Source organism: Cuculus canorus, chromosome 38, assembly GCF_017976375.1.
Source record: "Cuculus canorus isolate bCucCan1 chromosome 38, bCucCan1.pri, whole genome shotgun sequence".
Classification (NCBI taxonomy): domain Eukaryota; kingdom Metazoa; phylum Chordata; class Aves; order Cuculiformes; family Cuculidae; genus Cuculus; species Cuculus canorus.
This window is the reverse complement of record NC_071438.1, coordinates 277,159-297,048: the sequence shown is the minus strand read 5'-3', so window position 1 is coordinate 297,048 and position 19,890 is coordinate 277,159. Positions and strand designations below refer to the sequence as shown.

The 19,890-nt window shown below is 55.2% G+C and overlaps 2 protein-coding genes across 5 annotated transcripts in view; one reads left to right on the top strand and one right to left on the bottom strand.

The window, feature by feature from the left end:
• The window catches only part of LOC128850098 (eukaryotic translation initiation factor 3 subunit C-like), a 46,322-nt gene extending 42,325 nt beyond the window's left edge, over positions 1 to 3,997 (top strand). The window contains exons 19-21 of the mRNA XM_054053070.1: positions 972 to 1,059; positions 2,654 to 2,816; positions 3,830 to 3,997. Coding sequence (XP_053909045.1) covers positions 972 to 1,059; positions 2,654 to 2,816; positions 3,830 to 3,915 — 337 coding nt within the window. The 3' untranslated portion in view covers positions 3,916 to 3,997. The remainder of the gene's footprint in view (positions 1 to 971; positions 1,060 to 2,653; positions 2,817 to 3,829) is intronic.
• A 2,791-nt stretch (positions 3,998 to 6,788) lies between these two features.
• Positions 6,789 to 18,767, bottom strand: LOC128850096 (translational activator of cytochrome c oxidase 1). 4 transcript variants are annotated; one of them, XM_054053065.1, is made up of 6 exons: positions 18,630 to 18,767; positions 14,899 to 15,109; positions 9,365 to 9,522; positions 9,148 to 9,281; positions 8,895 to 9,057; positions 6,789 to 7,054 (listed from the first exon to the last, which is right to left on the bottom strand). In XM_054053065.1, the coding sequence occupies exons 2-6, from the start codon at positions 15,104 to 15,106 to the stop codon at positions 6,854 to 6,856; spliced, it is 864 nt and encodes a 287-aa protein (XP_053909040.1). In that variant the 5' UTR covers positions 15,107 to 15,109; positions 18,630 to 18,767; the 3' UTR covers positions 6,789 to 6,853. The 4 variants fall into 4 exon arrangements, with proteins under 4 accessions (XP_053909040.1, XP_053909042.1, XP_053909043.1 ...); XM_054053067.1 differs by having other exon boundaries at positions 9,365 to 9,471; XM_054053068.1 differs by having other exon boundaries at positions 9,365 to 9,468.
• Between the last annotated feature and the right edge of the window lie 1,123 nt (positions 18,768 to 19,890).

The following is a 19,890-nucleotide window of genomic DNA, read 5'->3' as shown; positions in this document are numbered from 1 at the left end:
TCTGCCCCATAGATGGGGGGTGGGACCCATAGCGGGGACCTCTGCCCCATAGCGGGGACCTCTGCCCCATAGCGGGGACCCTCTGCCCCATAGCGGGGACCTCTGCCCCATAGCAACGCCCTCTGTTCCATAGATGGAGTTCCTCTGCCCCATAGTGAGTCCCTCTGCCCCATAGATGGAGTCCCTCTGCCCCATAGATGGGGGGTGGGACCCATAGCGGGGACCTCTGCCCCATAGCGGGGACCTCTGCCCCATAGAGGGGACCCTCTGCCCCATAGCGAGGACCTCTGCCCCATAGCAGGGACCCTCTGCCCCATAGCGGGGACCCTCTGCCCCATAGCGGGGACCGTCTGCCCCATAGCGACCGCCCAGCCCCATAGCAGTCCCTGTGCCCCATAGTGGAGTCCCTCTGCCCCATAGCAGAGTCCCTGTGCCCCATAGAGGGAGTCTCTGTGCCCTATAGCGGTCCCTCTGCCCCATAGCGGAGTCGTCTGCCCCATATTGAGTCCCTCTGCCCCATAGCAGAGTCCCTGTGCCCCATAGATGGGGGGTGGGACCCATAGTGGGGACCCTCTGCCCCATAGGTGGAGTCCCTCTGCCCCATAGCGCAGTCCCTCTGCCCCATATCGCCCCCCCATGCCCCATAGCGCCCCCCCATGCCCCATAGCGCCCCCCCCGTGCCCCATAGCGCCCCCCGTGCCCCATATCGAATCCCTCTGCCCCATAGCGGAGTCCCTCTGCCCCATAGTGGGGATCCTCTGCCCCATAGCAGAGTCCCCGTGCCCCATAGAGAGCTCCCCGTGCCCCATAGTGCCCACCCTGCCCCATAGCGGAGTCCCTCTGCCCCATAGCGCCCCCCCCGTGCCTCATATCGCCCCCCCGTGCCCCATAGCGCCCCCCCCGTGCCCCATAGCGGCCCCCCCCGTGCCCCATAGCGCCCCCCGTGCCCCATAGCGCGCTCTGCCCCACAGCATGGCCGTCCTGGCGGAGATGTTCGAACTCGATTTGCCGACGGTGCACAGTGTGATCAGCAAAATGATCATCAACGAAGAGCTGATGGTGCGCTATGGGGCGCTGTGGGGCGCTATGGGGTCTCTATGGGTCTCTGTGGGTCTCTATGGGTCTCTATGGGGTCTCTATGGGTCTCTGTGGGTCTCTATGGGTCTCTATGGGTCTCTATGGGGTCTCTATGGGGCTCTATGGGTCTCTATGGGTCTCTATGGGGTCTCTATGGGACTCTATGGGTCTCTATGGGGCTCTATGGGGTCTCTATGGGTCTCTATGGGGTCTCTATGGGGCTCTATGGGGCTCTATGGGTCTCTATGGGGCTCTATGGGTCTCTATGGGTCTCTATGGGGTCTCTATGGGGTCTCTGTGGGGTCTCTGTGGGGTCTCTGTGGGTCTCTATGGGGTCTCTGTGGGTCTCTATGGGGTCTCTATGGGTCTCTATGGGTCTCTATGGGGTCTCTGTGGGTCTCTATGGGGTCTCTATGGGTCTCTATGGGGTCTCTGTGGGTCTCTATGGGGTCTCTGTGGGTCTCTATGGGTCTCTGTGGGTCTCTATGGGGTCTCTATGGGGTCTCTGTGGGGTCTCTGTGGGTCTCTATGGGGTCTCTGTGGGTCTCTATGGGGTCTCTATGGGTCTCTGTGGGTCTCTATGGGGTCTCTATGGGGTCTCTGTGGGTCTCTATGGGTCTCTATGGGTCTCTATGGGTCTCTGTGGGGTCTCTATGGGTCTCTATGGGTCTCTATGGGGTCTCTGTGGGTCTCTATGGGTCTCTATGGGTCTCTATGGGGTCTCTGTGGGGTCTCTATGGGTCTCTATGGGGTCTCTGTGGGTCTCTATGGGTCTCTATGGGGTCTCTGTGGGTCTCTATGGGGTCTCTATGGGGTCTCTGTGGGTCTCTATGGGGTCTCTATGGGGTCTCTGTGGGGTCTCTGTGGGGTCTCTGTGGGGTCTCTGTGGGGTCTCTATGGGTCTCTATGGGTCTCTGTGGGGTCTCTATGGGTCTCTATGGGTCTCTATGGGGTCTCTGTGGGTCTCTATGGGGTCTCTATGGGTCTCTATGGGTCTCTATGGGTCTCTATGGGTCTCTATGGGGTCTCTATGGGGTCTCTGTGGGTCTCTGTGGGGTCTCTATGGGTCTCTATGGGGTCTCTATGGGGTCTCTATGGGGTCTCTATGGGTCTCTATGGGGTCTCTATGGGTCTCTGTGGGTCTCTGTGGGTCTCTGTGGGTCTCTATGGGTCTCTATGGGGTCTCTATGGGGTCTCTATGGGGTCTCTATGGGTCTCTATGGGGTCTCTATGGGTCTCTATGGGGTCTCTATGGGTCTCTGTGGGGTCACTATGGGGTCTCTGTGGGTCTCTATGGGGTCTCTGTGGGGTCTCTGTGGGGTCTCTGTGGGGTCTCTGTGGGGTCTCAGTGTGTCCCTATGGTCTCTTTGCCTCTCTATGGTCTCTCTCTATGGTCTCTCTGCGTCTCTATGGGGTCTCTGTTTGTCTCTCTGGTCTCTGTGCCTCTCTATGGTCTCTGTGCCTCTCTCTGGTCTCTATGGTCTCGGTGCCTCTCTCTGGTCTCTGTGTCTCTATGGTCTCGGTGCCTCTCTCTGGTCGCTCTGGGCAGCTCGGGCTCACTCTATGGTCCCCCCAGGCCTCCCTGGATCAGCCCACGCAGACGGTGATGATGCATCGGACGGAGCCGACGGCGCAGCAGAATTTGGCGCTGCAGTTGGCCGAGAAGCTCAGCGGTCTCGTGGAGAACAACGAACGCGTCTTCGACCACAAACAGGGATCCTACGGGGGGTACTTCCGAGGTCAGACCCACGGCTGCCCCACACCTGCCCCATAGCGGCCCCACAGCTGCCCCATAGCGGCCCAAAGCCGCCCCAAACCGCCCGACCCACAGCACCCCCAGAGCTGCCTTTGGTCCTCCTCTCCTTCTCCTCCTTATTCGGCACTAATGGGATGTGGGGCAGCCCCATAGTGACCCATAGAGACCCCATAGAGACCCCATAGAGACCCACAGAGACCCCATAGAGACCCATAGAGACTCCATAGAGACCCACAGAGGTCCCACAGAGGCCCCATAGAGACCCACAGAGACCCATAGAGACCCCATAGAGACCCATAGAGACCCATAGAGACCCCATAGAGACCCACAGAGACCCACAGAGACCCACAGAGACCCATAGAGACCCACAGAGACCCATGGAGAACCACAGAGACCCCATAGAGACTCACAGAGACCCATAGAGACCCATAGAGACCCATAGAGACCCACAGAGACCCCATAGAGACCCATAGAGACCCATAGGGACCCCATAGAGACCCCATAGAGACCCATAGAGACCCACAGAGACCCACAGAGACCCATAGAGACCCCATAGAGACCCATAGAGACCCATAGAGACCCACAGAGACCCACAGAGACCCACAGAGATCCACAGAGACCCATAGAGACCCATAGAGACCCCATAGAGACTCACAGAGACCCATAGAGACCCACAGAGACCCCACAGAGACCCACAGAGACCCATAGAGACCCATAGCGACCCATAGAGACCCACAGAGACCCATAGAGACCCACAGAGACCCCATAGAGACCCCATAGAGACCCATAGAGACCCCATAGAGACCCATAGAGACCCCATAGATCACCCCCTGCCCCATAACCACCCCTTCTCCTGCCCCATCGCTTCCCCACATCCCATAGTTCCACCTCCTGCCCCACGTCTCCCTCCTTTCCTTCTGCCCCATAGCGTCTCCGCCCCCCTGTGCCCCACCCGGTCTCTCCCCACGGCTCCTGACCCCCATCTCTGCCCCACAGATCAGAAGGATGGGTACCGCAAAGGCGATGGCGGATATCTGCGCCGCGGCGGTTATCGGCAACAGGAGCGCGGCTCCAACTACTGACTGACCCACGGATTGCGCCCCATAGATCCCCCCCCGACCCATAGATCCCCCCCCGACCCATAGATTGCGGCCCCATAGATTCCTCCGCCCCATAAATTCCGGCCCCATAGATCCCCATCGTACAACAATAAAGGTGATGAGAAACTCAACTGTGTGTGTGTGGGGAGAGGAACTTGGGGGGCAGAAGGGGGTGTGACCCACAGATTGACCCATAGGGACCCATAGGGACCCACAGAGACCCATAGAGACCCATAGAGACCCAAAGGGACCCCATAGAGACCCCATAGAGACCCACAGAGACCCATAGAGACCCACAGAGACCCCATAGAGACCCATAGAGACCCATAGAGACCCCATAGAGACCCCATAGAGACCCACAGAGACCCACAGAGACCCATATAGACCCACAGAGACCCACAGAGACCCATAGAGACCCATAGAGACCCCATAGAGACCCCATAGAGACCCACAGAGACCCACAGAGACCCACAGAGACCCACAGAGACCCATAGAGACCCCATAGAGACCCATAGCGACCCATAGCGACCCACAGAGACCCACAGAGACCCACAGAGACCCCATAGAGACCCATAGAGGCCCCATAGAGGCCCCATAGAGACCCATAGAGACCCATAGAGACCCCATAGAGACCCCATAGAGACCCATAGAGACCCCATAGAGACCCCATAGAGACCCATAGAGACCCATAGAGACCCCATAGAGACCCATAGAGACCCATAGAGACCCCATAGAGACCCATAGAGACCCCATAGAGACCCCATAGAGACCCCATAGAGACCCCATAGAGACCCCATAGAGACCCATAGAGACCCCATAGAGACCCATAGAGACCCCATAGAGACCCCATAGAGACCCATAGAGACCCATAGAGACCCCATAGAGACCCATAGAGACCCATAGAGACCCCATAGAGACCCATAGAGACCCCATAGAGACCCCATAGAGACCCATAGAGACCCCATAGAGACCCATAGAGACCCCATAGAGACCCCATAGAGACCCATAGAGACCCCATAGAGACCCATAGAGACCCCACAGAGACCCCACAGAGACCCCATAGAGACCCCATAGAGACCCATAGAGACCCCATAGAGACCCCATAGAGACCCATAGAGACCCATAGAGACCCACAGAGACCCATAGAGACCCATAGAGACCCCATAGAGACCCACAGAGACCCACAGAGACCCACAGAGACCCACAGAGACCCATAGAGACCCCATAGAGACCCATAGCGACCCATAGCGACCCACAGAGACCCACAGAGACCCACAGAGACCCCATAGAGACCCATAGAGGCCCCATAGAGACCCCATAGAGACCCATAGAGACCCATAGAGACCCCATAGAGACCCCATAGAGACCCATAGAGACCCCATAGAGACCCCATAGAGACCCATAGAGACCCCATAGAGACCCATAGAGACCCCACAGAGACCCCACAGAGACCCCACAGAGACCCCATAGAGACCCATAGAGACCCCATAGAGACCCCATAGAGACCCATAGAGACCCATAGAGACCCCATAGAGACCCATAGAGACCCATAGAGACCCCATAGAGACCCATAGAGACCCCATAGAGACCCCATAGAGACCCATAGAGACCCCATAGAGACCCATAGAGACCCCATAGAGACCCATAGAGACCCCATAGAGACCCATAGAGACCCCACAGAGACCCCACAGAGACCCCATAGAGACCCCATAGAGACCCATAGAGACCCCATAGAGACCCCATAGAGACCCCATAGAGACCCATAGAGACCCCATAGAGACCCCATAGAGACCCCATAGAGACCCACAGAGACCCCATAGAGACCCCATAGAGACCCATAGAGACCCCATAGAGACCCATAGAGACCCATAGAGACCCCATAGAGACCCCATAGAGACCCCATAGAGACCCATAGAGACCCCACAGAGACCCATAGAGACCCACAGAGACCCACAGAGACCCCATAGAGACCCACAGAGACCCCATAGAGACCCATAGAGACCCATAGAGACCCATAGAGACCCATAGAGACCCATAGAGACCCCATAGAGACCCACAGAGACCCACAGAGACCCACAGAGACCCCATAGAGACCCACAGAGACCCCATAGAGACCCACAGAGACCCCATAGAGACCCCATAGAGACCCCATAGAGACCCATAGAGACCCCATAGAGACCCACAGAGACCCATAGAGACCCATAGAGACCCACAGAGACCCACAGAGACCCCATAGAGACCCACAGAGACCCCATAGAGACCCACAGAGACCCCATAGAGACCCCATAGAGACCCCATAGAGACCCCATAGAGACCCACAGAGACCCCATAGAGACCCATAGAGACCCCATAGAGACCCACAGAGACCCCATAGAGACCCCATAGAGACCCATAGAGACCCATAGAGACCCCATAGAGACCCCATAGAGACCCACAGAGACCCCATAGAGACCCCATAGAGACCCCATAGAGACCCATAGAGACCCCATAGAGACCCCATAGAGACCCCATAGAGACCCATAGAGACCCACAGAGACCCATAGAGACCCCATAGAGACCCTCAGAGACCCCATAGAGACCCACAGAGACCCCATAGAGACCCCATAGAGACCCATAGAGACCCATAGAGCCCCATAGAGACCCCATAGAGACCCATAGAGACCCCATAGAGACCCCATAGAGACCCACAGAGACCCATAGAGACCCCACAGAGACCCACAGAGACCCCATAGAGACCCATAGAGACCCATAGAGACCCCATAGAGACCCCACAGAGACCCCACAGAGACCCACAGAGACCCACAGAGACCCACAGAGACCCATAGAGGCCCATAGAGGCCCATAGAGACCCACAGCGCCTCTGTTGTATTAATGGCAATATGGGGGCCGTGTGCCCCCCAAGTTGTGGGTCCGGAGGTCCCTATTGGAGGTTGTGGTAAACATGGAGGACGTCCGGGTGGTCGCTGAGGGCCCGAAGGAGGCGCTGAGCGGCGTTTTGAGTCTCTTCCGGAACGTTCACCACATTCCGAGGGAAGAGTTCGACGGTGGCCGAAAGGGGACGAAGGCCCAAAGCTTCCAGAAGGTTCCGAACGTCCTGGAGAGCCGACGGAGAGCAGAGGAACTGCGGAGGGGAGGGAGGAAAGGGGTCACAGAGGGGTCAGAGAGGGGTTAAAAGGGGTCAAACAGGGGTTAAAAGGGGTCAGAAGGGTCAAAGGGGTTAAAAGGGGTCAGAGAGGGGTTAAAAGGGGTCAGAGAGGGGTTAAAAGGGGTCAGAGAGGGGTTAAAAGGGGGCACAGAGGGATCACAGAGAGGTCAGAAGGGGTCAAAGAGGGGTCAGAGGGGGTCAAAGAGAGGTCGAAGAGGGGTCACAGAGGTCAAAGAGGGGTCAGGAGGGTCACAGAGGGGTCAGAGGAGATCATAGAGGGGTCAGAGGGGATCATAGAGGGGTCAGAGGGGATCATAGAGGGGTTAAAAGGGGTCACAGAGGGGTCACAGAAGGGTGACAGAAGGGTCAGAGGAGGTCAAAGAGGGGTCACAGAGAGGTCAGAGGGATCAAAGAGGGGTCAGAGGGGGTCAAAGAGAGGTCGAAGAGGGGTCACAGGGGTCAAAGGGGTCTGAGGGCTCACAGAGGCGTCAAAGAGGGGTCAGGAGGGTCACAGAGGGGTCAGAGGGGATCATAGAGGGGTCGGAGGGGTCAAAGAGGGGTTAAAAAGGGGTCACAGAGGGGTCAAAGAGGGGTCACAGAAGGGTCAGAGGGGTCACAGAGGGGTCGGAGGAGGTCAAAGAGGGGTCACAGAGAGGTCAGAGGGGTCAAAGAGGGGTCACAGAGGGGTCTGAAGGGGTCACAGAGGGGTAAAGAAGGGTCAGAGGGGGTTAAATGGGGTCACAGAGGGGTCAGAGGGGTCAAAGAGGGGTCACAGAGGGGTCTGAAGGGGTCACAGAGGGGTCTGAAGGGGTCACAGAGGGGTCTGAAGGGTCAGAGGGGGTTAAATAGGGGTCACAGAGGGGTCAGAGGGGTCAAAGAGAGGTTGGAAGGGTCAAAGAGAGGTCGAAGGAGATCAAGGAGGGTCACAGAGGGGTCTGAGGAGGTCACAGAGGGGTCAAAGAAGAGTCACAGAGAGGTCAGAGGGGTCAAAGAGGGGTCTGAGGAGGTCAAAAAGGGGTCGGAGAAGGTAAAAAATGGGTCAGAGGGGTCAAAGAGGGGTCGGGGAGGGGTCAGAAGGGTCAAAGAGGGGTCTGAGGAGATCACTGAGGGGTCTGAGGGGTCTCAGAGGGGTCAGAGGAGGTCAAAGAGGGGTCAGAAGGGGTCAAAGAGGGGTTAAAGAGGGGTCAAAAGGGGTCAAAGAGGTGTTGGAGGGGTCAAAGAGGGGTCGAAGGAGGTCAAGGAGGGTCACAGAGGGGTCAGAAAGGGTCACAGAGGGGTCAAAGAAGGGTCACAGAGAGGTCAGAGGGGTTACAGAGGGGTCACAGAAGGGTCTGAGGGGTCAAAGAGGGGTCAGAAGGGTTAAAGAGGGGTTAAAAGGGGTCACAGAGGGGTCACAGAGGGGTCTGAGGAGGTCAACAATGGGTCAGAGGGGGTCTCAGAGGGGTCAGAGGAGGTCAAAACGGGGTCAGAGGGGGTCAAAGAGGGGTCAGAGGGGGTCAAAGAGGAGTTAAAGAGGGGTCAAAAGGGGTCAAAGAGGTGTTGGAGGGGTCAAAGAGGGGTCTGAGGGGTCAAAGAGGGGTCAGAGGGGTCAAAGAGTGGTCACAGAGGGGTCACGGAGGGGTCAGAGGAGGTCAAAGAGGGGTCAGAGGAGGTCAAAGAGGGGTCTGAGGAGATCACAGAGGGGTCTGAGGGGTCAGAGGGGGTCAAAATGGGGACAGAGGTGGTCAAAAATGGGTCAGAGAGGGTCACAGAGGGGTCTGAGGAGGTCAACAATGGGTCAGAGGGGGTCAAAATGAGGTCAGAGGAGGTCCCGGACCTTCACGCAGTGCTCGTCCTGGAGGACATCGTGAGCTCCGGCCTCGAGCGCCGCCTCCAGCGCCGCCTCCATGGTCACCGCCCGTCCCCGGAGGTCCTTCGCGTCCACGGCGATGACTCCGCGCTCCTCAAAGCCGTGTTTGACGCCTTCGGCCAACGTCGCTCTGAAGATCCACCACCGTTCAAAGGGTATCCGCGAAAGGTCCCCATTCCCGGTGTTTGTCATTCCCGAGGGTTTTTTTTTCCTTACGAACCCATAACGGGAGAGGAGGAGGCGAAGGTCGTGGTGAGTCCGTCGGGCGTTGTCCGTGAGGACATCCACAACGATGGCGGTTCCGGAAGGACCACGAACTTCCAGGAGAAAGCGCAGTTCCGGCGTCGAACGGTGCTGGAAAAGGGAGGGGGGGAAAAAATGAGAGGAAAGAAAGAACGTTCCGGAAAGAGAGGGGAGGAGAAGGGGTGGAAACGCACCGCGGGGCCAATGGCGGCGGCCATGGTGGCTTTGGGCATGTTGGAAGAGCGGCACTGCGCCATCACGTTGGCCAACGCGGCGTTGAGGGAGGGGTCGGGGCCTCCTTCTGGGGGGGAAAGAGAGGAGCTGAGGGGGTCCTGAGGAACGTCAGGAGGTCCTGGAGGAGGTCAAGAGGTGGGAGAGCTTCAAAGGGCCTTTGAGACCTTCAGAGGGTCTTCAGAACCTCAAAGGGTCTTCAGAACCTCAAAGGGTCTTCAGAACCTCAAAGGGTCTTTGAGACCTTCAAAGGATCTTTGAGACCTTCAAAGGGTCTTCAGAACCTCAAAAGATCTTCAGAACCTCAAAGGGTCTTTGAGAACCTCAAGAGCTTCTGAAGAACCTCAAAGGGTCTTTGAGACCTTCAAAGGATCTTCAGAGCCTCAAAGGGTCTTTGAGAGCCTCAAAGGGTCTTTGAGACCTTCAAAGGATCTTTGAGATCTTCAAAGGATCTTCAGAACCTCAAAGGGTCTTTGAGAACATCAAAGGATCTTCAGAACCTCAAAGGGTCTTTGAGACCTTCAAAGGATCTTTGAGACCTTCAAAGGGTCTTCAGAGCCTCAAAGGGTCTTTGAGACCTTCAAAGGATCTTCAGAGCCTCAAAGGGTCTTTGAGACCTTCAAAGGATCTTCAGAGCCTCAAAGGGTCTTTGAGACCTTCAAAGGATCTTCAGAACCTCAAAGGATCTTAAGAACTTCAAAGGATCTTTGAGACCTTCAAAGGGTCTTTGAGAGCCTCAAAGGACCTTTGAAAACCTCAAAGGGTCTTCAGAGCCTCAAAGGATCTTTGAGATCTTCAAAGGATCTTCAAAGCCTCAAAGGGTCTTCAGAGCCTCAAAGGGTCTTTGAGACCTTCAAAGGATCTTTGAGAACCTGAAGAGATTTTGGAGAACCTCAAAGGGTCTTTGAGAGCCTCAAAGGATCACTGAGACCATCAAAGGGTCTTTGAGACCTTCAAAGGGTCTTTGAGACCTTCAAAGGGTCTTTGAGACCTTCAAAGGGTCTTCAGAGCCTCAAAGGATCTTTGAGACCCTCAAAGGATCTTCAGAGCCTCAAAGGGTCTTTAAGAACCTCAAAGGATCTTTGAGACCTTCAAAGGGTCTTCAGAACCTCAAAAGATCTTCAGAATCTCAAAGGGTCTTTGAGAACATCAAAGGGTCTTTGAGAGCCTCAAAGGGTCTTCAGAACCTCAAAGGATCTTTGAGAGCCTCAAAGGATCTTCAGAGCCTCAAAGGGTCATTGAGACCTTCAAAGGATCTTCAGAGCCTCAAAGGGTCATTGAGACCTTCAAAGGATCTTCAGAGCCTCAAAGGGTCTTTGAGACCTTCAAAGGATCTTCAGAACCTCAAAGGGTCTCTGAGACCTTCAAAGGATCTTCAGAACCTCAAAGGGTCTTTGAGAACCTCAAAGGATCTTCAGAACCTCAAAGGGTCTTTGAGACCTTCAAAGGATCTTCAGAGCCTCAAAGGGTCTTCAGAACCTCAAAGGGTCTTTGAGACCTTCAGAGGATCTTCAGAGCCTCAAAGGGTCTTTGAGACCTTCAAAGGATCTTCAGAACCTCAAAGGGCCTTTGAGACCTTCAGAGGGTCTTCAGAGCCTCAAAGGATCTTCAGAACCTCAAAGGGTCTTTGAGAACATCAAAGGGTCTTCAGAACCTCAAAGGATCTTCAGAACCTCAAAGGGTCATTGAGACCTTCAGAGGATCTTCAGAACCTCAAAGGGTCTTTGAGACCTTCAAAGGGTCTTTGAGACCTTCAAAGGATCTTTGAGACCTTCAAAGGGTCTTTGAGACCTTCAAAGGATCTTTGAGACCTTCAAAGGATCTTCAGAGCCTCAAAGGGTCTTTGAGAACATCAAAGGGTCTTTGAGACCTTCAAAGGATCTTCAGAGCCTCAAAGGATCTTAAGAACTTCAAAAGATCTTTGAGACCTTCAAAGGGTCTCTGAGAGCCTCAAAGGATCTTTGAAAACCTCAAAGGATCTTCAGAACCTCAAAGGGTCTTTGAGAACATCAAAGGGTCTTTGAGACCTTCAAAGGGTCTTTGAGACCTTCAAAGGGTCTTTGAGAACATCAAAGGATCTTCAGAACCTCAAAGGGTCTTTGAGACCTTCAAAGGATCTTCAGAACTTCAAAGGGTCTTTGAGAGCCTCAAAGGATCTTCAGAGCCTCAAAGGGTCATTGAGACCTTCAAAGGATCTTCAGAGCCTCAAAGGGTCATTGAGACCTTCAAAGGATCTTCAGAGCCTCAAAGGGTCTTTGAGACCTTCAAAGGGTCTTCAGAACCTCAAAGGATCTTCAGAACCTCAAAGGGTCTTTGAGAACCTCAAAGGGTCTTTGAGAACCTCAAAGGGTCTTTGAGAACCTCAAAGGATCTTCAGAACCTCAAAGGGTCTTCAGAACCTCAAAGGGTCTCTGAGACCTTCAAAGGGTCTTCAGAGCCTCAAAGGGTCTTTGAGACCTTCAAAGGGTCTTCAGAGCCTCAAAGGATCTTTGAGAGCCTCAAAGGGTCTTTAAGAACCTCAAAGGATCTTTGAGACCTTCAAAGGGTCTTCAGAACCTCAAAAGATCTTCAGAATCTCAAAGGGTCTTTGAGAACATCAAAGGGTCTTTGATAACCTCAAAGGGTCTTTGAGACCTTCAAAGGATCTTCAGAGCCTCAAAAGGTCTTTGAGACCATCAAAGGGTCTTTGAGACCATCAAAGGGTCTTTGAGACCATCAAAGGGTCTTCAGAATCTCAAAGGGTCTTCAGAACCTCAAAGGATCTTAAGAACTTCAAAGGATCTTTGAGACCTTCAAAGGGTCTTTGAGAGCCTCAAAGGACCTTTGAAAACCTCAAAGGGTCTTCAGAGCCTCAAAGGGTCTTCAGAGCCTCAAAGGATCTTTGAGATCTTCAAAGGATCTTCAAAGCCTCAAAGGGTCTTCAGAGCCTCAAAGGGTCTTTGAGACCTTCAAAGGATCTTTGAGAACCTGAAGAGATTTTGGAGAACCTCAAAGGGTCTTTGAGAGCCTCAAAGGATCACTGAGACCATCAAAGGGTCTTTGAGACCTTCAAAGGGTCTTCAGAGCCTCAAAGGATCTTTGAGACCCTCAAAGGATCTTCAGAGCCTCAAAGGGTCTTTAAGAACCTCAAAGGATCTTTGAGACCTTCAAAGGGTCTTCAGAACCTCAAAGGATCTTTGAGAGCCTCAAAGGATCTTCAGAGCCTCAAAGGATCATTGAGACCTTCAAAGGATCTTCAGAGCCTCAAAGGGTCATTGAGACCTTCAAAGGATCTTCAGAGCCTCAAAGGGTCTTTGAGACCTTCAAAGGATCTTCAGAACCTCAAAGGGTCTTTGAGAACATCAAAGGGTCTTCAGAGCCTCAAAGGGTCTTTGAGAGCCTCAAAGGATCTTCAGAGCCTCAAAGGGCCTTTGAGACCTTCAGAGGGTCTTCAGAACCTCAAAGGGTCTTCGAGAACCTCAAAGGATCTTCAGAACCTCAAAGGGTCTTCAGAACCTCAAAGGGTCTTTGAGAGCCTCAAAGGATCTTCAGAGCCTCAAAGGGCCTTTGAGACCTTCAGAGGATCTTCAGAACCTCAAAGGGTCTTTGAGACCTTCAAAGGATCTTCAAAACCTCAAAGGATCTTCAGAACCTCAAAGGGTCTTTGAGACCTTCAAAGGATCTTCAGAACCTCAAAGGGTCTTTGAGACCTTCAAAGGATCTTCAGAACCTCAAAGGATCTTCAGAACCTCAAAGGGTCTTTGAGACCTTCAAAGGATCTTCAGAACCTCAAAGGGTCTTCAGAACCTCAAAGGATCTTTGAGACCTTCAGAGGGTCTTCAGAGCCTCAAAGGATCTTCAGAACCTCAAAGGGTCTTTGAGAACATCAAAGGGTCTTCAGAACCTCAAAGGATCTTCAGAACCTCAAAGGGTCATTGAGACCTTCAGAGGATCTTCAGAACCTCAAAGGGTCTTTGAGACCTTCAAAGGGTCTTTGAGACCTTCAAAGGGTCTTTGAGACCTTCAAAGGGTCTTTGAGACCTTCAAAGGGTCTTTGAGACCTTCAAAGGATCTTTGAGACCTTCAAAGGGTCTTTGAGACCTTCAAAGGGTCTTTGAGACCATCAAAGGGTCTTTGAGACCATCAAAGGGTCTTTGAGAACATCAAAGGATCTTCAGAGCCTCAAAGGATCTTCAAAGCCTCAAAGGGTCTTTGAGACCTTCAAAGGATCTTCAGAACTTCAAAGGGTCATTGAGAACATCAAAGGGTCTTTGAGATCTTCAAAGGATCTTCAGAACCTCAAAGGGTCTTTGAGAGCCTCAAAGGATCTTCAGAACCTCAAAGGATCTTTGAGACCTTCAAAGGGTCTTTGAGAGCCTCAAAGGATGTTTGAGACCTTCAAAGGATCTTCAGAACCTCAAAGGATCTTCAGAACCTCAAAGGATCTTTGAGACCTTCAAAGGGTCTTTGAGACCATCAAAGGATTTTCAGAACCTCAAAGGGTCTTTGAGAGCCTCAAAGGGTCTTTGAGAGCCTCAAAGGATCTTGAGGACCTCAAGACATCCTCAAACCTCAGAAGATCTTGGAGAACCTCAAGAGCTCCTGAAGGACCTCAAGAGCTCCTGAAGGACCCCAGAAGATCTTGAGAACCTCAAGAGATCCTTAAAACTCAGGAGATGTTGGAGAACCTCAAACGATCCTGAGGAACCCCAAGAGCTCCTGAGAAACCTGAAGAGATCCTGAAGGACCTCAAGAGCTTCTGAAGGACCTCAAGAGCTCCTGAAGGACCTCAAGAGCTCCTGAAGAGATCCTGAAGGACCTCAGGAGCTCCTGAAGGACCTCAAGAGCTCCTGAAGGACCTCAAGAGCTTCTGAAGGACCTCAAGAGCTCCTGAAGGACCTCAAGAGCTCCTGAAGAGATCCTGAAGGACCTCAGGAGCTCCTGAAGGACCTCAAGAGCTCCTGAAGGACCTCAAGAGATAATGAGGAACCTCAGAAGATCCTGAAGGACCTCAAGAGCTCCTGAGGAACCTCAGAAGATCCTGAAGGACCTCAAGAGCTCCTGAAGGACCTCAAGAGATCCTCAGGAACCTCAGAAGGTCTTGAGAACCTCAAGAGCTCCTTAAACCTCAGGAGATCGTGGAGAACCTCAAGAGCTTCTGAAGGACCTCAAGAGCTCCTGAGGGACCTCAAGAGCTCCTGATAGGACCTCAAGAGCTCCTGAAGGACCTCAAGAGCTCCTGAAGGACCTCAAGAGATCCTGAGGGACCTCAAGAGATCCTGAAGGACCTCAAGAGATCCTGAAGGACCTCAAGAGCTCCTGATAGGACCTCAAGAGCTCCTGATAGGACCTCAAGACCTTCTGAAGGACCTCAAGGGCTCCTTAAACCTCAGGAGATGGTGGAGAACCTCAAGAGCTCCTGAGGAACCCCAAGAGATCTTTGCACTCCGGTGCCTCCTCCCATCCCGGTAGCCCCGTGGCTACTGCCCCCCCCCTCCCGGTAGCCCTGTGGCCGTACCGCGGGCGGCGAGGCGCAACATGGCCGCCAAGCGCTGGAAGCGGTGGCCACGGGCGGCGTCCCGAGGACCCTTCACGTTGCGGACTTTGGACCAACGGTTGTGGCCGGCGAAGGTCCGCGGGCAACTGTGGAGCCCCCGGTGGGCCACTAAAGGGCCTCGGGGGGCAACCAGGAGCCCTCGGAGGGCAATTGGGCCCACGGCCGCCATCACCTGTAGAGGAGAGACCCATAGGGAACCATAGAGACCCATAGGGACCCATAGGGAACCATAGGGAACCATAGGGACCCATAGGGAACCATAGAGACCCATAGGGAACCATAGGGGACCATAGGGACCCATAGGGAACCATAGAGACCCATAGGGAACCATAGGGAACCATAGGGAACCATAGGGAGTCATAGAGAATCATAGAGAGTCATAGGGAACCATAGAGAGTCATAGAGAGTCATAGGTGACCATAGAGAGTCATAGGGAACCATAGAGACCCATAGGGAACCATAGAGAGTCATAGAGAGTCATAGGGGACCATAGAGAGTCATAGGGAACCATAGAGACCCATAGAGAACCATAGAGAGTCATAGAGAGTCATAGGGGACCATAAAGAGTCATAGAGAATCATAGAGACTCACAGGGAACCATAAAGACCCACAGAGACCCACAGAGACCCATAGAGACCCCATAGAGACCCCATAGAGACCCCATAGAGACCCCATAGAGACCCCATAGAGACCCCATAGAGATCCCCCCCGACCCATAGGGACCCACAGAGACCCATAGAGACCCATAGAGAGACCCATAGGGACCCCATAGAAAACCATGAGGACCACAGAGACCCATAGAGACCCATAGAGACCCACAGAGACCCCACAGAGACCCCACAGGGACCCATAGGGACCCATAGGGACCCATAGGGACCCATAGAGACCCATAGGGACCCCATAGGGACCCCATAGAAAACCATGGGGACCACACAGACCTATACGGACCCATAGGGACCCACAGAATCCCCATAGAGACCCATAACCCACAGAGACCCATAAAGAGACCCATAGGAACCCACCTCCCCCCACCCATAGCAATGCCCCCGACCCATATAGGATCCCCCAGACCCACAGGGACCCCCTGACCCACAGGCACCGCCCCAGACCCATAGCAACTCCATAGGGACCCCCCAGACCCATAGGGACCCACAGAGACCCCCAGACCCATAGGGACCCCCCCCTTACCCATAGGCGACCCCTCCCTGCCCCATAGCGACCCTATAAGGACCCTCTGCCCCACAGGGGACCCTGCAGAGACCCCCCCCCGACCCATAGGGACTCACAGAGACCCATAGAGACCCCATAGGGACCCCTTTGACCCATAGAGACCCATAGAGACTCATAGAGACCCACAGAGACCCATAGAGACCCACAGAGACCCACAGAGACCCACAGAGACCCACAGAGACCCCATAGGGACCCATAGAGACCCACAGAGACCCACAGAGACCCCATAGAGACCCCATAGAGACCCCACAGAGACCCACAGAGACCCACAGAGACCCCATAGAGACCCCATAGAGACCCACAGAGACCCACAGAGACCCACAGAGACCCATAGAGACCCCATAGAGACCCACAGAGACCCCATAGAGACCCACAGAGACCCCATAGAGACCCATAGAGACCCATAGAGACCCCATAGAGACCCACAGAGACCCCACAGAGACCCCACAGAGACCCCACAGAGACCCCATAGAGACCCATAGAGACCCACAGAGACCCCATAGAGACCCATAGAGACCCCATAGAGACCCCATAGAGACCCACAGAGACCCACAGAGACCCACAGAGACCCACAGAGACCCCATAGAGACCCACAGAGACCCCATAGAGACCCCATAGAGACCCCATAGAGACCCCACAGAGACCCACAGAGACCCCATAGAGACCCCATAGAGACCCACAGAGACCCACAGAGACCCACAGAGACCCACAGAGACCCCATAGAGACCCACAGAGACCCCATAGAGACCCCATAGAGACCCCATAGAGACCCACAGAGACCCACAGAGACCCCATAGAGACCCCATAGAGACCCCACAGAGACCCACAGAGACCCACAGAGACCCCATAGAGACCCCATAGAGACCCACAGAGACCCACAGAGACCCACAGAGACCCATAGAGACCCCATAGAGACCCACAGAGACCCCATAGAGACCCACAGAGACCCCATAGAGACCCCATAGAGACCCATAGAGACCCATAGAGACCCCATAGAGACCCACAGAGACCCCACAGAGACCCCACAGAGACCCCACAGAGACCCCATAGAGACCCATAGAGACCCACAGAGACCCCATAGAGACCCATAGAGACCCCATAGAGACCCCATAGAGACCCACAGAGACCCACAGAGACCCACAGAGACCCACAGAGACCCCATAGAGACCCACAGAGACCCATAGAGACCCCACAGAGACCCCATAGAGACCCATAGAGACCCCATAGAGACCCATAGAGACCCATAGAGACCCCATAGAGACCCCATAGAGACCCATAGAGACCCATAGAGACCCCACAGAGACCCCATAGAGACCCCACAGAGACCCCATAGAGACCCATAGAGACCCATAGAGACCCCATAGAGACCCACAGAGACCCCATAGAGACCCCATAGAGACCCACAGAGACCCCATAGAGACCCCATAGAGACCCATAGAGACCCACAGAGACCCACAGAGACCCCATAGAGACCCCATAGAGACCCACAGAGACCCCACAGAGACCCCATAGAGACCCCATAGAGACCCATAGAGACCCACAGAGACCCCATAGAGACCCATAGAGACCCCATAGAGACCCCACAGGGACCCATAGAGACCCATAGAGACCCCATAGAGACCCATAGAGACCCCATAGAGACCCCATAGAGACCCCACAGAGACCCCATAGAGACCCCATAGAGACCCATAGAGACCCATAGAGACCCATAGAGACCCATAGAGACCCACAGAGACCCCATAGAGACCCCATAGAGACCCCATAGAGACCCACAGAGACCCATAGAGACCCACAGAGACCCATAGAGACCCCATAGAGACCCACAGAGACCCCATAGAGACCCACAGAGACCCATAGAGACCCACAGAGACCCATAGAGACCCCATAGAGACCCATAGAGACCCATAGAGACCCACAGAGACCCCATAGAGACCCACAGAGACCCATAGAGACCCACAGAGACCCATAGAGACCCATAGAGACCCCATAGAGACCCACAGAGACCCATAGAGACCCACAGAGACCCACAGAGACCCCATAGAGACCCACAGAGACCCATAGAGACCCACAGAGACCCCATAGAGACCCCATAGAGACCCACAGAGACCCCATAGAGACCCCACAGAGACCCCATAGAGACCCCATAGAGACCCCATAGAGACCCATAGAGACCCACAGAGACCCCATAGAGACCCCATAGAGACCCCTCTGCCCCACAGAGACCCCATAGAGACCCCATAGAGACCCACAGAGACCCCATAGAGACCCCACAGAGACCCCATAGAGACCCCATAGAGACCCATAGAGACCCACAGAGACCCCATAGAGACCCATAGAGACCCCATAGAGACCCCACAGGGACCCATAGAGACCCCTCTGCCCCACAGAGACCCCATAGAGACCCCACAGGGCCCCCTCTGCCCCACAGGGGCTCTCCCGCCCCCCATCTGACCCCTCCTCACTCCGTTCCGGCGCTCGCGTCACCGCCCCAATGACGTCACATCCGGGGGAGGGGCCGCGAGGGCACCGGGAGCGCGGGGAGGGAATGGGGCGCCCCAAACCCCCTCATTTTCCCGCCAAAACCCCTGTGCCCCTTCGGACTGGGGCGAACTGGGAGGGGACTGGGACGAACTGGGGGCACTGGGATGAACTGAGGAGCACTGGGTGGGGGCTGGGATGAACTGGGGGGCACTGGGAGGGGACTGGGACGAACTGGGGGGGGACTGGGATGAACTGGGAGGGGTTTGGGGTGAAATGGGAGGCACTGGGGAGCACTGGGAGGGGACTGGGACGAACTGGGAGGGGACTGAGACGGACTGGGGAGCACTGGGAGGGCACTGGGATGAACTGGAGGGCACTGGGAGGGGACTGGGACGAACTGGGGAGCACTGGGAGGGGCACTGGGGTGAACTGGGGAGCACTGGGAGGGGACTGGGATGAACTGGGGAGCACTGGGAGGGGACTGGAGTGAACTGGGGAGCACTGGGAGGGCATTGGGAGGCACTGGGAGGGGACTGGGACGAACTGGGGAGCACTGGGAGGGGCACTGGGGTGAACTGGGGAGCACTGGGAGGGGACTGGGATGAACTGGGGGGCACTGGGTGGGGGCTGGGATGAACTGGGGGGCACTGGGAGGGGACTGGGATGAACTGGGGGGCACTGGGAGGGGACTGGGGTGAACTGGAGGGCACTGGGGAGCACTGGGAGGGGACTGGGGAGCACTGGGAGGGGACTGGGATGAACTGGGGGGCACTGGGAGGGGACTGGAGTGAACAGTGAACTGGAGGGCACTGGGAGGGCACTGGGGAGTACTGGGAGGGGTCTGGGACGAACTGGGAGCACTGAGAGGGGACTGGGATGAACTGGGGGGCACTGGGAGGGGACTGGAGGGCACTGGGAGGGCACTGGGGAGTACTGGGAGGGGTCTGGGACGAACTGGGAGCACTGAGAGGGGACTGGGATGAACTGGGGAGCACTGGGAAGGGGGACTGGTAGCACTGGGAGGGGACTGGGAGCACTGGGAGCCTCCTCCCACTTCCTCCCAGTGCCCCCCAGTTCCTCCCAGTCCCCTCCCAGTGCCCCCCGGTTCGTCCCAGTGCCCCCCAGTTCGTCCCAGTCCCCTCCCAGTTTGTCCCCAGTACCCTCATTGCTCCTCCCAGTCCCCCCATAGCTGCTCCCAGTGCTCCCAGTGCCCCTCCCAGTCCTCCCAGTCCCCCGCCCAGC

Excerpts from the sequence above, each read along its gene's own strand:
- LOC128850096 (XM_054053065.1), bottom strand. The coding sequence starts at position 15,106 with ATGGCGGCCGTGGGCCCAATTGCCCTCCGAGGGCTCCTGGTTGCCCCC. Across the intron at positions 9,523-14,898 it reads GTTGCGCCTCGCCGCCCGCG|GACCTCCTGACGTTCCTCAG; the intron begins GTACGGCCACAG and ends GACCTCCTCCAG. Across the intron at positions 9,282-9,364 it reads CCGCCGCCATTGGCCCCGCG|CACCGTTCGACGCCGGAACT; the intron begins GTGCGTTTCCAC and ends TCCCTTTTCCAG.